At 36.0% G+C, this 17,643-nt stretch overlaps 1 protein-coding gene across 1 annotated transcript; it reads left to right on the top strand.

Moving 5' to 3' along the window:
• The first annotated feature begins 840 nt into the window (after nt 1-840).
• Nucleotides 841-17,625, top strand: LOC100265034 (elongation factor G-2, mitochondrial). The gene is made up of 20 exons (XM_002275126.4): nt 841-1,312; nt 2,526-2,747; nt 3,308-3,429; nt 3,539-3,689; nt 4,312-4,383; nt 6,241-6,336; nt 6,444-6,532; nt 6,673-6,739; nt 7,272-7,310; nt 7,561-7,621; nt 8,112-8,221; nt 8,301-8,375; nt 8,465-8,533; nt 8,679-8,800; nt 10,464-10,589; nt 10,752-10,872; nt 11,032-11,132; nt 11,227-11,287; nt 17,179-17,232; nt 17,328-17,625. The coding sequence occupies exons 1-20, from the start codon at nt 941-943 to the stop codon at nt 17,436-17,438; spliced, it is 2,241 nt and encodes a 746-aa protein (XP_002275162.1). The 5' UTR covers nt 841-940; the 3' UTR covers nt 17,439-17,625.
• Nucleotides 17,626-17,643: the final 18 nt, after the last annotated feature.

The following is a 17,643-nucleotide window of genomic DNA, read 5'->3' as shown; positions in this document are numbered from 1 at the left end:
TGCAGGTGCAATTTCTTATGCCTTTGTTCATCTTTTGAGATTATTATTCGTTTGCTTATCCTGTTAATTTCTTTGCATTATCATGATCAACTGAGTTCCGAGTAATTTCTGAGGGGATTAAGGGGATCCAGATTGTGTATTGTTTGAATTGGTCAAAATTATTCAGTACCTGTTTGGAAACTGTTCTTGAAACAGTCAACTGAAAATCGTTTTTTAACATGGAAAGTCAGTTGGCAAACCTTGCGCACAAAAAGGAATTTTTGTAAAGAGTTTATTTTGAAAACATATTTTTAAAAATAAATATGAAGTATTTTATTTTTATTTTTCAATAATGTTTTGAGTAATAATAAAAAAATATGGAGGATATTTTGAATTTTGAGCCATAATTATGATTTTTTTTTATATTTGAGTTTTAAAATAAAATTTTGAAATAACTTGTTAAGTGTAGCTCCAAAACTTTAAAGTTTTTCTTAAGATTGTATTTTTAAATTTTTCATTCAATATTTAATATTTTAAAACATTTGTAATCTTTATTAAAATGTTATTTTATAAAATATGTTAAAATATTATATTTGGCCTTATAAAAATATCGGGTTTAATTAAAAAAATGTATTTTATTTTTAAAAATAGAAAATTATTTTTAAATTTTTTTGTTTAATCATTGTCTTTTTAAAAATAAAATGAAATAAAAAATAATTTTTAGAGAATTTTATTTTATTTTTAAAAATAGAGAAGTAGAGAATATGTTTTTAAAAATATAAAAAAATTAAAAAAAAAATTCATTTGGAAATTTCTTTTTATTTTTTATTTTTAATTTTGTACCAAAATTTTCGCTATCTCGTGGGTCCAGAGGGTTTTGGGTTTAGTAGTGTAGCAGCAGTTGAAAACCCTAGGGGTTTAACCAGCACGGCGATCAACCCCGCCCAGAACCCTAACGCCCATGGCTCCCTCCGCACGGTCTCCGGCAATTCGCCTGCTATACACCCTCTCCTCCGCCCTCAAAACGACGTCGTCGCCTCTTCTGACTGGTCACCGGCGGACTTTCTCAGCCGGCAACCCAGCGAGAGTGGAGGCAACATGGTGGAAGGAGTCAATGGAGAGGCTTCGGAACATCGGAATCTCTGCCCACATCGATTCGGGGAAGACGACGCTGACGGAGAGGATTCTGTATTATACGGGAAGGATCCATGAGATTCATGAGGTTAGAGGCCGCGATGGAGTAGGTGCGAAGATGGATTCCATGGATTTAGAAAGAGAGAAGGGGATCACGATTCAGTCTGCTGCTACCTACTGTACTTGGAAAGATTATCAGGTGTGTGTGGATTCAGTTGGTTCCGTTTCTATGGTTGATGACAAAATGTAGGAAAAAGGAAAGAAAAGAAATTGTTGAATTTTGACTTAGTTTGTACTAAACTGCACTTGCTATGAGTATCGGTGCGATTAATTGCGTCTCTTTGGTTGCTGCCCAAGTGTGGGAAATTGTAAGAAATTTTAAATTGTGGAATTAGAGAGAAGCCAGTCGATGTTCTCGTAGTGGTTATCCAATGGTTTCTTTTGTCTGTTTGTTAAATCTAGGAGAAGTTTTTTGAATATCTATTTAAAAAACCAATTGGGTCTGATGCTATTTTCCACACTTGGATTGATTATCGGATACATAATTGATTTTCTTTTGCTAAGGTTTCATTGTGTGCTGTTTCCTTTGTAAGAAATTGTAGGGTAAGTGAAGAAACCAAATTTTGGAATCTTAGCTTTAGTATAGAAAGGGAAAAATGGATTAGTATTCAATCAGCTGCTACTTACTGTACTTTAGAATACTTATCAGGTGACAGTTTTCTTTTACTTTGTTACCATTTAATTGTGAAAATGTAGGACAAGAAAGAATTTAAAAACCTTGAATCTTGATCCTCTGTTGTGTTGATGAGAAAGCTGTGGATAAGTGAAGAAAACAGAATACTTGATCTTCTGTTTGTGTTGTTTGGGGTTTTCCAAAAACGAAAGTTTGTCTCAAATGGGACAAATATTCTTGTATCAGGGTCAGTTCTGCAGCAGTGTTTCTTCCTTGTGTCCCATACGTTGAAAGTCATGTGATTAAAATTTACTGTTTAGAATGTTTATCAAGTATCAGGTCCATTTGGCTGCTGTAGAATGGGGGAAATAATTAAATCAAAATTGCGATACCATTCATTTGGTTTCCAGAAAAGAGAAAAATAAAAGAAATTACAATATATATTTTATTTTTGTTTTGGTTTCCAGAAATTGAAAAGATTGCATCAACTAAGCCAAATGCTTTATTTGGCTGAGTTGAACAATTAAGGTTCTCAGGTCACAGCTTATCATCAATTTACTTGGTCTGCAAAATACCGTTGCCACCTTTTTATGATCTATTTCTTTAGGTTTTTATCCATCCAGAAATTTGTGTACCTTGTTGCACCCTTTTTGCTAGATGTTTATATATTCTTTTGGTTGCCCATTCAAAAGAAAAAAAAAAAAAAGAAGAAAAATCATCCAGAAATTGTTTTTTGCAGGTTAACATAATTGACACTCCTGGTCATGTCGACTTCACCATTGAAGTTGAGAGGGCTTTGCGTGTCCTTGATGGTGCCATTCTTGTCCTTTGTAGTGTTGGTGGTGTGCAGAGTCAGTCAATAACTGTTGATAGGCAAATGAGAAGATATGATGTCCCAAGAGTTGCATTCATTAACAAACTTGATCGAATGGGAGCAGATCCATGGAAAGTTCTCAGCCAGGTACAATTTATATTTATGGTAGCCTGTGAAAATGTTTGAAATTTCCTCTCTTAATTTGATTAGTTTACTATTGCATAGTAAGTTTCATTAAAGATTGAAAGGAAATCTACTGTACAATTTCTTTTTGGTGCAAATGGGGTTCCAAGTACAACCAGGATATTGGTTGGATACTCTTAAATTTAGGGTTGAAGCTCTGCAAGAAACAAGAACAAAACTAATCCCTTAATGACAGTTTTAGTTGTTAGAACAAGAATACTGCATGGGAATTGCAATGGTGCAAATGTGGAAATTATACTGGACAGAGACTGAGCATATCTGTCTTCTTGAGATACCTGAGGGCCTTTATGCACTGGTCTTTACTTCTCACAACACCTAATACATCTATATTTATATAGATTTTTTTTTTCCTTTGTTGATGATACAGGTTTTGGATAAGAATTTATGAAGAACCTGAACGTTTTTATGTTCTATTGTGGGAATTTGTCAAACTAGTCGCAAGTCGTTGGATTGAGCTTGGATGCTCAATGATAAGCAGCTGATTCTATTGGCTTGTTTTGTAGGCAAGGTCAAAGCTCCGGCATCACAGTGCTGCTGTGCAAGTTCCAATTGGGTTGGAAGATGATTTTCAGGGTCTTGTTGATCTTGTGCAGTTAAAAGCTTACTATTTTCATGGTTCCAATGGGTATGCTCCATAAGCTATGGGGTTGATTAGCTACTTAATTCCTTTTCGTGTGGATTATTTTATAATGTTAATAAATTTTCTCTTCTTATTATCTTGTTGCCTTTTGCAGTGAAAAAGTTGTGGCCGAAGAAATACCTGCCAATATGGAGGCATTAGTTGCAGAAAAGCGGCGTGAACTCATAGAAATGGTTTCCGAGGTTGATGATAAACTAGCCGAAGCATTTCTAACAGATGAACCTATATCATCTGCTAGTCTTGAGGTATGTTAAGAGGAAATAATCCATAGAAAAGGGTGCAAAACATGTATTCTTCATGCATTTCCTCAGTATACAAGCTCCAATGCTCTCAAAGAAGAAATATCTGGTCGCCTCTTAGACTATTACCCTCATATCTTGGCATAGTTTATCCTTTTCCTATACTTAGTCATGAAGAAAAGACAAGGCAATCTGTCAGGCAGCTATGATCAATAGCTGCTGCTTTAGATGGATCCACCTATTGAATTTTAGCCATCCTCCTCTTTGTGCCCCACTCTCTTTGCTGCAGGGATTGCTGGAGGAAACTCATAATCTATTTTGTATCAATTCTTTTGGCGCGTCTAATATATTCTCACTTCATTTGCCCATCAAAAAAAAAAAAAATCCATTTTATATCAAATCTTTAAAAACGTGACCCCAGATGAAATTTACCACTTTCATTTGACTTGTTCCTTATGAATGTATGTCGGTTAAATATCAGTAGCCCAATTTTAACATCATTCTGGGAGCTAATGTAGCAATCCTAAATACTGTTAATCCTTTTGTTGAATGTCAAAAAAAAATTTAATTTTTAGTTATATTTTATTCTTGTAGTTTTGAAGTTCAGAGTTTATTTTCTCTTGAGTAGGAGGCAATCCGCAGGGCTACAGTTGCACAGAAATTTATACCGGTCTTCATGGGCAGTGCATTCAAAAACAAGGTATTATGAGGTTGTTAATTTCTTCCTTTGAATGATATTCAGCTCTTTATAGCAAAATCCAGGCAAATTAAATTTTCATATGTCAATAGAAGGAACCAAATTTTTGTTGAGTATGCATTTAATCTTTTGGGCATTCTCCCATTCCTTTAAAGATGCTTTTCTCAGACCTTATATAATCAAGTCTTTGAGATTGCAAGGGAAATGATTTCTTGAAAGGATGTAGATCATCCTATGGAAATGATGCAGGATTTTTTTACTTCCTGCACATGGAAGTTCCTTAATTTATAGAATCAAATGAAAGATCAAAGAAGATAAAATAAAAGAAAGAAGAAATCCTTGGAAGTCACACCAAGGTTTCAGGACACAAGATCCAGCGTTTTTTTGAGAACAATGGTTTTCTAAGCAATTACACATGTGACAGGACAATCTCACCTTCAAAGGGAAGCATAGTAGATGTTGAAAACTTTTATTAATTTCTGGATCTTCCAGTTTGAAAAGCTACATAGATATATAGATTCTGATTATTCTTTTCTCTTATAGAAGAACTTTCCTTAGTCCTTAGTTTTCCTTATACAAATAGGAATAGATATAGGAAAGAACTATTGTTTAGAAACTAAAAGAAATAGAAACTTTCTTAACACAACAAGAAGACTAAAAGGAATAGAAACTTGACAAATTGTAAATTACTAACTAAAACAGAAACCTGACAAAAGACTGAACTTAAAATAAACTAATAATCCCAATAGGAAGTTAAATTATCATTGGTGTTCCAAATTAAGGCTTGGGCACTGGAGCTAGCCTTTCTCTTCACTTGTAAATTCTCAAAGTGTGTTGGCCACATTGTTCCCCATCAAGAATGCATGACATAGCATCTTTAAGCTGAGAGCAAAGTATACTTTTCGGTGCTCTTCCTTAGGCACACTCAATATAATTGCTTTTACTTGTTAAAAAAAAAAAAAAAAAAAAATTAAGCTGAGAGCAAAATTGTATTCATAGTAAGTGGTCAATACAATGAGTGTTGCGAGTGTTTGTCTATAAAAAAAAATGAAAAATATTTACTGTTGCAAAAGGCATTTGGGTGAGTTGAACTAGAACCGTGCTTGAGGTTAGAGATGCTGAGGTAAGCTCCTAACTGATATTTAAAATTATCATATAACTTGTTTTAATAATTTAATCATCTTATAGCTTCGGTTTACTTAAGAATGGAGCATACAATTTAAGAAGTTGGGCATTCTTGTCATGAATGGAGTTGTTAAAGTCCTCCAGAGGAAAAGGACCCAGACACTTCCTCCCATTTTGTTGATTTTTTCCCTAATCATCGATGGTGTTCCTTCCCCTTTCATTTCATCATCTCTCTTCTCTCAAACTGTGCACTAGTTCAATATCTATCTTCCTTTTTTTTTTTGTTTGGTGAGAAGGGAAAGAGAGAGCAGGGGGAAAAGACTCTGACACAAGGGTGTCTAAATCACTAACTTTTGCATCTCTCTCTCTCTCTCTCCCCGTTCATGCACAGACACAAGTTGTGCATTGACCCATATCTAAATTTGGACTTTTCCGTGTCTTCAAGATTCTTTTTGTAGTAAGTGGTTTTGGGTGTGGCTTGGTTGTGGTAGGAACTATTTCAATGACCTTATTAATGACACTAATGTGAAGTCATAGTGAATGTGAGTTGCTTTGCTCCCTTGTTCTGCTGCTTGATATTATATATAATAGTCAGGATACTTCTCCTCTCCTTGGACACTTTCCTTTTTGATGTTAATTATAATAGAAACAACATGTACTATTTGTGCTGCTTGTATGTGGGACTTGAATATTTGTTAAGCTGTATTCTTCATCTTCTGCTGTTTTGGAATACAGGGAGTGCAACCCCTTCTTGATGGTGTGCTTAGTTATTTGCCTTGTCCTACTGAAGTTAGCAACTATGCTCTTGACCAAAACAAGAATGAAGAGAAGGTGTCCTGTTGATGACTGTTCTTTCTTGAATCTTCTGTTCTAGTTTTGCAGAGCAATCTGATGAAGGTACTAAAATATCTTTTCTCCTTGGATTGGTTTCCTATTAGGTGACTATATCTGGAACTCCGGTTGGACCTCTTGTCGCATTGGCTTTTAAATTGGAAGAAGGGCGCTTTGGTCAATTGACATACCTAAGGTACAATTTCAATTTTGTTTGGTTTTATTTTTATTTTAATGTGTGTACAAGGCTCTTATTTATGCATTAATGGAGTGTTATATGTTGATCTAAACCATATATTACTGAACTCGTCCTAACTTTTATTTTTGTTAATGAAGAATCTACGAGGGTGTCATTCGGAAGGGTGATTTTATAATCAATGTAAACACAGGCAAAAAGATAAAGGTGAGTTGAAGTCCAAGTCATGTATGGTTTTGATTTTATGGTTCTTATTGAAGTTCAAAATTTCTGCTTTGTGTGAACCAGACATTGATTTTTTTTCCTTCGTTTTTTTATTTTTTTTTTGATGTGCTATGATTTTATCCTCGTTTTACTTTAGCCAATTTCATGATGTGAGAGAGGAAAGTTTTCCACTTAAATCAATTTTTCCATTCCTTAATAAATGATTTCCATTGAAGTTCTGTTGTTCATTGTGGTGAAAATTTTTTTGCAACACTTGAAAGGCAAAAAGTGCCTATAATGGGTTGGTGTTTGTTTGTCTTACAGTAGCATCAGATATATCTTGCAAGGTGACTCATGTGTACTTTTAATAAGTGTGATCAATTTATTGATGTGGTTGAAAGCTTCAGATTTTGTGTTCCAATAAAAACATGTTCGATGATTTCCTTCTGCATGATGTGGACCACTGCCATTTTAAGTATGATATTTTCTGATTTTGTTAAATATATTGCTGAAGCCTTGTCATTTTATTCTACAGGTTCCTCGCTTGGTTCGGATGCATTCTAATGAGATGGAGGTTAGTTTTTGCTTGACACATTCACCTCACTAGCATATGCAAATGCAATTATTAGTTTTTTCTCCTTGAGAGGGTAGGCCAAACAAATCCTTTGGGAGTCAAAGATCTTATAAGATTTTTCAGTTTGATACTAGATCATAGATCTGAAATTTATTGTTTCTCCTAAAACTTGATTTGTTGAACTCCAGTGAGCTCATTTTCCTTTTCCCTGGGTTATTATTTGGTTTGATTTGATTTTTAAATTCTACAGGACATTCAAGAGGCCCATGCTGGGCAAATAGTTGCTGTCTTCGGTGTTGATTGTGCTTCAGGTTTGACTTACCCACTGCATACATGCAATCAAACATGAGAATTTGTTTCTATGTTGTTTTCCGTAGTCTTAAAAAATTTGACTGGACCAGGGCGGAATCACTGCAATGTTGTTTTCCTTGTTGATCTGTTTTTTTGTAATCTTGGAAGGATTCCTCATCTTTCATCATACTTACCGATCTCAATGCAATGAATTTTCTTGTATCTCATAAGAAAAAGTTCAAGTCTAGGAGAGAGAAGGAAATGATGAGATGGACATTTGATAATGTCGATGGAAAAATATTTAAAATTCTATTCTCTACTGCATATTGTCTTCAAAATACTGGAGTTTGGAGGAGGATTCATTTTGGTAACCCAAAATAGTTGCAATGAGGCTGTTACAACTTGTTTTATGATGCTTCATTCCAATTTTGCTTATATTGCTCTTTGCTTCATTTGTTTCATATATATATATATATATTTCATGATATCTAAACTTCTTTTTGTCATCAGGTGATACTTTTACTGATGGGTCAGTGAGATACACCATGACCTCTATGAATGTTCCAGAACCGGTCATGTCATTAGCTATTTCACCCGTTTCTAAGGATTCTGGAGGACAAGTGAGTACGGCCAATTGAGATATCAATTTACTTTGTAACTGATGGTACCAAATGATGGTAATTTTTTATCCTTGTACAGTTTTCAAAGGCTTTGAATCGCTTTCAGAGAGAGGATCCTACTTTCCGTGTTGGGTTGGACGCTGAGAGTGGGCAGGTTTAATTTATGACATGCATTTCACACATTCCTTAGAGGAAGAAGTTTTATCATGCCTAACCATGACATCAAAATGCTTTCTTGTGCAGACAATTATTTCTGGAATGGGAGAGCTGCATTTGGACATTTACGTTGAACGCATTCGGAGGGAGTATAAGGTGCCTGGTCTTTTTGTCTTTCTTTAATACAGTGATGGGATTCTAGTATGATTGCTAATTCGATTCTAGTATGATTGCTAATTCAAAATCTTCACCTGTATACTTAAGTACTCTCTCTTTCCCTCTTTAATTTACCTTTATGAAGGTTGATGCAACTGTTGGAAGACCTCGTGTTAACTTCAGAGAGACTGTTACGAAACGTGCTGAATTTGATTACTTACATAAGAAGCAAACTGGAGGACAAGGTCAATATGGAAGGGTCTGTGGGTAAGCATAGATCTATTATTGGCTTATTCTTTTTGTGTATATTCTTATTATTTAATATAAGTATCAACTGCAGATGGATTGCCAAATTTATTTTTTTTTCTTCGTGCCATTTGTTTGAAACAACATTTATTTTTCATTTTTATTGGGCAAGTTGTTTGTTTGTATATTTTATTTGGTTACTTGGAAATTCTACAACCTGCAAAAGTTTATTCTCTCCCTTTGAAACTGAGTTTCTTGGTTAAGCTACTAATAAATCATAATTATAGTCTTTTTAGAAATCTCAGCTGAAGTTTGTTAATAACGTTGTACAGCTGCTTGAAGAAGCTTCTTAGAGGGCAGGGAGCACTTCCTGGCTGTCAAAGAACTTGGACATTGTCTTTATAGATCCTAGAAGTACTTTTTGTTAAGTTTGAGGGTCAAAAGCTCTTCTCATTGAAGCATTGTCAGCTCAGACTCATGAGAATAACATGCTTGAAATACATATGAACCCTAAGTAGTCTTTTGGGTTTCAAACACATGGCTTTGTGATATCTTTAAAAGGATAAATATGTACATTCCATGTCTTACCTTCTCTGGAGCCCTTCTGAAAATGTAACACCCAAACATTATCAAAACATCTTTGAAATAACCTCTTTCTACATCTTTCTTTTGAGAAAAGCACTTCCCTTGAAATCAAAATGCATAAAACAAACCCTTAATGGGAATTCTAAATGCTCTGAGTCAATAGTAGCTGTGACTGTTTGGTGGGTTATGTGTATCTTCACTTCTGTTGTATGACCAAGCAGGAAAATATCAGGGGTGATTGTTCATGATTTCTGCTATCTTCTCCAACATGGGCATCACATTTTCTAGGTTTTCGCATCAGATATAATGTCTCAAAAATATATATCTTTGTAATCTATCAAATATATATATATATATATATATATATATGAATGTATGTATGGATCTTTGTCATACGATTGGTTTCTGATAAACAATACATTATGCCTGTGACTGGCGTGGAGTTGCTCAAAATGCGAAGAACCCATTTGTTTTGGGTTCAAAATACAATTTTTAACTAACTTTTTTCGTTTTAAAAAATGGAAGGCAATATTATTGTGAGTATGTTGTTGAACAAATTTCTTTCAAATGTAGTAATGGGCATGGAAAATAGAAAACAACCTTTTGGAGTGTTCAGAAGCTGGAAATATAATAAATAAAAATAACAGTTTATAAAATACAGTGCAATAATTGTTATGATGTCCGAAGTTGTTAGTCAGTGATACCCTTTCTTGATTTTTCCCTCCTTAGATTACCTGAAATAAAATTTTCCTTCTTGTTCTATTTTTTCTTGTTTAGCTACCTTATATTAGCAAGGTTTACGTCTAAAGTATTTCTAGCATATGTATCAATCCTTACTGATTAACTATGATATATTGGGGGAGGGGGGGAAGAAAGAACATGCCTACTACTAGTGACTTGTTACATGTAGCATGCTCATCAGGCCAAGACCTAGGCACCAATCTAGTGCCTAAGCAAACTGCAAAGTTGCTTCTGAGTTTTGACAACTAGTATGATACATATATCATATGTACTATTACTGAATGTATAAGGGTTCCTATTCATGAATGAGAGTATCTATTCTTTTGGAAGTTTCACTAGCATTTCTTTTTATTGGCAGGTATGTAGAACCACTCCCAGAAGGATCCACCACTAAGTTTGAATTTGAGAACATGATTGTAGGACAAGCTGTACCATCCAATTTTATCCCAGCCATTGAGAAGGGTTTTAAAGAAGCAGCCAATTCGTGAGTGGTTTACCATTTCTTTTTCTTTTTTTTTTTCATCTGATCTTTTTTATTATAAATGGATTGATATTTTTTCTGATTCTATGCATGAACTTTTGGTAACTATCAAAGAAGTGTGAACTATTGTTATTAGTATTGATCTGATTTCTCGTACTTGTACAGGGGTTCACTGATAGGGCATCCAGTTGAAAATATTCGTATCGTTTTAACAGACGGTGCTGCCCATGCTGTGGATTCTAGTGAACTTGCATTTAAGTTAGCTGCAATTTATGCTTTTAGACAGGTTTTTCTCTTGGCCTGATGCCTACGTGAATTTGTTGGTAAAATAGATTGCACAAATTTCTTTTAGGCTTTTAACCCCTCTTCTTTTTTTTTTTCTCAAAGCTGTGCTTTACCCCCTCATTTTACTGCAAGATTTTCACATTGCTGCTTTATGGAACAGTGCTATACAGCAGCCAAACCTGTGATATTGGAACCTGTAATGCTTGTGGAATTGAAAGCGCCAACAGAATTTCAGGGCACTGTTACTGGTGACATCAATAAGTGAGTGCTTCTATTTACTCTCTACCAAATGTCATCAACGCTTTCATACTAACTCCTGGAAATGAAAAAAAAAAAATGTCTGCATCTATAATAGGAGGAAAGGTGTGATCGTTGGAAATGACCAGGATGGAGACGATTCTGTAATTACTGCCCATGTATGTGCACCTTTTCCCGCTCTTCTTGTATTCCTTTTTAGAGTGTGACAAGTTCTTCATGCTAGAAAAAATTTGTTGTTGCTCTTGAGATGTGTCACAATTGGCAAGGGATTGGGGCTGGAATATCCGCTGCTTAAAGTTTGATTTGCAGGAGAACAAAAATGCTAGCTCTCAAAGAAACATGTTAACATAACGTTTAGTAAATGACCCCAAATCATGCTTATCATACAGCCTGCATAATTTTCAAGACCTCAGTTGTTAGGTTTGGAATTTTTCTCATGCAATTTTTTTTTTTTTTTTTTTTCTGGTTTGTTTCTACACTTATAATTAGATATCCACACATGTGTTTCTTACTTGTGCATAATGTCCATTAATCAGAATGTTGCATTCATAGTATATACTACTTTTGACAAGATTTATAACACTTGAATAGCAACTTGGTTGCATCATAATGGAAATCTTTCCAACACATTCCTCTATCTTAATATTCCCACCTTTGCAACACCCTAGTTGGCTTCTTTCAAAGCATTAGGGGATTAAAGTGAGGGGAGTCCCTTTCCCCTTGTTTGTTTTAACTATAGAAGCACTCAAAAGAAAGCAAGGGGAAGGAGGATATATTTTGGCTGTTAAGGTAAGTGGAGGGGGAGGTGAAGGAGTGGGGGTGTCTTATCATTTATTCTTTGATGACACTCTTATCTTCTATAAAGTTAGTCAAGAGCAAGTACTTTATCTAAGTTGAAAGTTGAATCTTCATGTGGTTGGAAGTCATCATTAGTCTGAAGATCAATTTGGAGAAAAGTAAGTTGATTCTAGTGGGCAAGGTTCCTAATGCGGAGGAATTGGTGGTCAAGATGGGGTGTGGGAAGGGGGAACTCCTTGTTGTGTATTTAGGTCTGCCTCTAGGAGACTACTATAAATTGAGGGAGGGTTGGCATGTATAGTAGAAGAGAATTCACAAGAGGCTAGCTATGTGGAAAAGGCAACATCTTTCTAAAGGGGGCAAGGAGAAGCCTTTTAAAGTCCATTCAAGAAGGAAAGGAAAGACGTGAATAAACTTTAAGTAGGATTAATATTAGTTGGAATTAAATTAGAATTAGTATTAATTGGAATTAAATTAGGATTAGTATTTGTTAAAGTCAAATTAGGATTAGTTAATTAGATTATAAGATAATTAGAATTACATTCATAATAGGTTATTAGAATTCTAATAGACTTTGGATTTCTTTTTTTTTTTTTTTTTGATAAGTAAAACAAGATATATTGATAAAGGGGCAAAAAGTTACAAGTATACAGGGGGTATACAAAGCAACAAACCCCTCAAAAGGCCAAAAAAACAACAAGCCTCACCATCCCTTAGTTGGACGCCAACCATTCTAGGAACCCTATAAGGGACATACGCTCCTTGCCAATATACAATCTAGCCCAACTCCACAAACTACACACAAAAGAATTCTTAAGCTTTTGGATATTTAACTCTCCTCCCCTAAAAGCTAACCTATTTCTTTCTTTCCAAACCGTCCAAAAAATACACAACGGGATGGATTTCCATATCTTTTTCCTTTTCTTTCCCACAAAAGGGCCCCTCCAGCTAGTTAACACCCCCTTTACAGTTTCTGGAAAAACCCACTGCACACCTGATAACCCAAGAACAATATCCCACAAAACTCTGACAACTATACAATGAATAAGAATGTGATTTACAGTTTCTTCTTCACACCCACATAGAAAACAACAATTAGGAAACTGCCATCCTCTTTTCTGAAGTCTATCAAGAGTGAGCACCCTCCCCCAAGTAGCCTCCCAAGCGTAGAATGCAACCTTGGTTGGAACTGAATCCACCCAAATACTTCTAGAAGGAAACCCAATATCATTTGGTCTGGTCACCACTCTATAGGCTTCTTTCACCCTAAATTTACCATTCCTTCCTCCCTTCCAACGGACTGAATCTTCCTCCATAGAAGGCTTGTAACTCCTCAGAACATGCAATAAGTTCCCTATCATCTCCAGCTCCCAATCATTAAAGTCCCTCAAAAATCTTAGATTCCACCCCCCTTGGCCGAAATTCTGATCCCACATCTCCTCCACAGTCGCATCCCTATGCGCAGCCATAGCATATAGGTGGGGGAATCTTTGGGACAGCCTTGTATCTTCACACCAAGCATCAGTCCAAAAATTGATTTTGTTTCCTTTCCCAACTATGAACCCCATGTTATCCCAACACCAATCAGATTCCTTCCATATTTCCTTCCAAACCCCCACGCCGATAGTCCCAATAGCCTTCTTTGCTCTCCATCCATGTCCCTCTTGCCCATATTTCTCTATTATCACTTGCTTCCATAGATCATCTCTATCAATAGCAAGTCTCCATACCCATTTGCCAAGTAGAGCTTTGTTCAGGAGCACCAACTTCCTTAAGCCTAACCCTCCATTGCTTTTAGCCTCACAAATCGCCTCCCACTTGATTAGATGAGCTTTCTTTACCTCACTTCCCCCTCCCCATAGGAAATCTCTTTGGACTTTATCTAATCTCCTGGCCACTGCCTTAGGCATTCTGAACAGAGACATGTGATAGATTGGTATGCTAGCCAAAACGCTTCTAATAAGAGTGATTCTCCCCCCTTTTGAAATATATTGACGTTTCCACCGTGCTAGTCTCCTTCTCACTTTCTCCTCCACCCCATCCCAAACTGAGGAGGCTTTATGCGGAGCCCCTAATGGCAATCCCAAGTAATGAGACGGAAGAGATCCCACCCTACATCCTAATTCCACTGCCATCGCCTCAATCCCCTCCACTTCACCAACTGGGATGATTTCACTTTTGTCCAAATTGATCCTTAGGCCTGAGGCTGCTTCAAACCACAAGAGAATCCAACTCAAGTATGTTAGATGCTCTTTGTTAGCCTCACAGAACACAATTGTATCATCAGCAAAGAAAAGATGGGAGATTTTTAGAGTGTGCCTCCTATCACCCTTAATGCTGCACCCTGAAAGGTATCCCCCCGCAACCGCCCTCCTAATCAAGGCATCTAGCACTTCCATTCCCAAGACGAAGAGATAGGGAGACAATGGATCTCCTTGACGAAGCCCTTTAGAACTCGGGAAGAAACCAGCTGGAACCCCATTAATAAGAACTGAGAACTTGGCTGTAGAGATACAACTCCTCATCCACCCCACCCACCTTGGACCAAAACCCATTTTGTGAAGAGTCTTCAGCAAGAACTTCCAATTAATGCTGTCATACGCTTTCTCAATATCCAACTTGCAAATGAGCCCTTTCTCTTTTCTTTTCTGCCATGAGTCTATCACCTCATTTGCAATAAGAGAAGCATCAAGGATTTGCCGTCCCATCACAAAAGCATTCTGAGTAGGGGCTACTACTTAGAGAAGCCTATAAATAAGGGTAATCAATATAAATCAAGGTAATGAATTGACTGATGTTAATAATATTTTTTTTATTGCAACGGTTGCAATCCTCAATAGTGATTCATTGATTTTCTTCTAGGTGAGACTCCTACAAGGCCTTAATGAGACTCTTACCTCTTTTTTGTCGTATCTTCTTTCTTTCCATTTCTTTTATTTTATTTTTCTCTACCATAAACTTTATTCATTGTTTCTCTCCTTACACCCTAAAAATAAAAACCCTAGCCCACCTATTTGATTGTAGGCAACTATCCTAGGTTGTCCTACATTAGGGAGACTTACTCTCATCAAGAGCACTTTGTCAAACTTGCCCATTTACTATGTCTCTATTGTCTTGCCCAAGAAGGTTAGTTCAAGGATTGAGAAGATCTCAAGGTACTTTTTGTGGGGTAGGTTCATTATAGAAAAAACCGCACTTGGTGAGATAGGAGATCACTTTGAGAGAGGAATGTAATAGAGGTCTTGGTATTAGAAAGCTACCAACAAACCAACAAGGCGTTGCTAGGCAAGTGCATCTAGAGGTTTGCCTCAGAGAATGGGTCCCTTTGGAAGCGGGTTATTGTTGAGAAGTATGGGGAGGAGGGTTCCCAAATAGTAGGTGTGGTTTTGACATTGGGTTGTGGAAAGCCATAAGGAGAGGTTGGGGAATTTTAATAGCTGAACCTCATTCAGGTGGGCAATGGAAGATGGTTGAAAATCTAGAAAGCTAGATGGTGTAGTGATTCTACTCTAAGAGTGTCTCTTCCCTATTTTGTATTTCATAACTTTGAGAAAGGATGCTTGGGTGGCTGATGTATGGGCGATGTTATCAAAGGCGATCGCCTAGGCCATCAGGCCAGGTAGGGTAGATAAAAGTCGTCTTCTGAAGACCTAGGCAATACGACTTCAAAGAGATAATGCCTAGGCAATCACCTTGGGATAAGGCACAAGGCATAGAGGTGGTCGCCTTTGACCATGAACTAAGATTAAACATATGTAGATTATAATTTCATTCAATCTAGCATAAGATTAAACAAAGTATGAGATAAAATATTATATTATTAATCATAGAGATAACAAGATGGAGGGTTATCAATCTAGTCTTGATGGAAGTAATGACAATTTTAATTTCAATAATGACTATGATGATGATGCCTAAAGCTTCTCTAGAATGTTCAATCTCTTATTTTATTTTTTATTTTGCTTTTTAGATGTTTGAAAAATTAGAATATACATTTAGATAGGATGAATATTTTTAAACAATATGATTTTTTTATTTTATAATATGGGGTATAATATTTAGCACTTTCAATAATTATTACTATATTGTTAATTTTATAAGACATTGTAAGTGATGAAAAATTAATAGTGTTGATTGTTGGAGACAACACTTATATTGGTTGAATATCGAATAGGTAAATATATATATATTTTTTATCGCCTTACTATAGTTAAGCTATCGCCTTGTTTTTCGCCTTTCTCCTTAGGTTAAAAGGAGTCTTATTGCCTTGATATGGCCTTTTGCTTTTGACAACAGTGTATGGGATCAGCAGGGTGAGGGAGGGCGTTGGAGCCCTTGAATGATTGGGGTGATGGATAGGTTAAGGCCTTTCTCTCGAGCCTTAAAGGGAAGATTGTGAGAAGGGATGAGGAAAATAAAATGGAATGGATGGATGCAAGGAAGAATAAGTTTTCAGTTAAATCCTGCTACACTTTGCTGAGGCATTAAAGAGTGGAAGTGTGCCAAGCTTGTTGGAAAAATTTCTCTAGATCAATTGCCTAGGAAAGGATGGTCTTATTGGTGACTCAATATTTTCTTTGTAAGGAAGATGAAGAGTCTATAGATCACATCTTTCTACATTGTATGGGGAGGTAGGGTGTTATGGAATTTGGTGTTTTCCTTGTTTTGGGTTGTGTGGGTGATGGCAAGTTCAGTAAGAGAAACACTTTTAGGGTGTCCTGGTACATTTTGGACAAAAAATGAAAGGTCTAGAGGTTTGTCCCATTGTGTACATTTTGGACATTATGTAAGGGAAGGAATTGGAGATCATTTGAAAGCAAAAAAAATGCCTAATCAAGCGCTAATCACATGTCTTTATAGCCTTTTGTTGTGGGATAGATTGTAGATTGTACATAGATGATCCCTAACCATGTTAAGAGTTTATAGATTGGTTAGGGTTTTCATGAAGGGATTTTTGTTTTTCTTGCTCTTTTGTGTTTTTGCTTTTTGGCGTCACTAGTTATGACTTGTGTACCTTGGAGCACTTTTGGTAGGTGTTTTTTGTTAATACATTTATTTTATTTGCCTGTCAAAAAAATAAAATAAAATTGAAGAGTAGTTAATCAGAAAGCATTGGAATTGTATGGAAGAGACTCAGGGTTCTAAGAATCACCTTGTCAAGCTTGCTTCAATCGTCAGTATTAGCAGTACTATTGGTTTGCATCAGTTTTATTGTAAGTAATTATTTGTGGAATCATTTTCTGCTTCACAGGTCCCTCTAAACAATATGTTTGGGTACTCAACATCACTTCGTTCAATGACTCAGGTAAAACTAAGTATCATTTTATAAGGGCTATGCCATAGCTGGAGTTGCTCTGCAGAATATGTTAAAATATATGTTATTTGATCCTCTATGTGCAGGGGAAAGGTGAATTCACAATGGAATACAAAGAGCATTCACCGGTTTCTCAAGATGTGCAGCTGCAATTAGTGAACACCTACAAGGCCAATAAGGCAGCTGAAAATAGTTAGGATTCTGCTGTGACTTTGAGGAACACGTCCCTACATTCATAGTGTAAGCCATATCTTATTTTTTGATATTTATCCGGGCCAAAAGTGTTCTGGTCCATAAATTTTGAAAAGCCAAATAATTGTTACCTACATTCTTTAATACGAATAATGTATGAAATGACTGTACTTTAAACAGGTATTCATCACAGTCAAATTGTCTTAATAT

The sequence above is a fragment of the Vitis vinifera genome, chromosome 15, assembly GCF_030704535.1.
Source record: "Vitis vinifera cultivar Pinot Noir 40024 chromosome 15, ASM3070453v1".
NCBI lineage: Eukaryota > Viridiplantae > Streptophyta > Magnoliopsida > Vitales > Vitaceae > Vitis > Vitis vinifera.
This window is presented reverse-complemented; position numbering and strand designations above follow the sequence as displayed.

Excerpts from the sequence above, each read along its gene's own strand:
- LOC100265034 (XM_002275126.4), top strand. The coding sequence starts at position 941 with ATGGCTCCCTCCGCACGGTCTCCGGCAATTCGCCTGCTATACACCCTC. Across the intron at positions 8,534-8,678 it reads GCATTCGGAGGGAGTATAAG|GTTGATGCAACTGTTGGAAG; the intron begins GTGCCTGGTCTT and ends ACCTTTATGAAG. Across the intron at positions 11,288-17,178 it reads ATTCTGTAATTACTGCCCAT|GTCCCTCTAAACAATATGTT; the intron begins GTATGTGCACCT and ends TCTGCTTCACAG.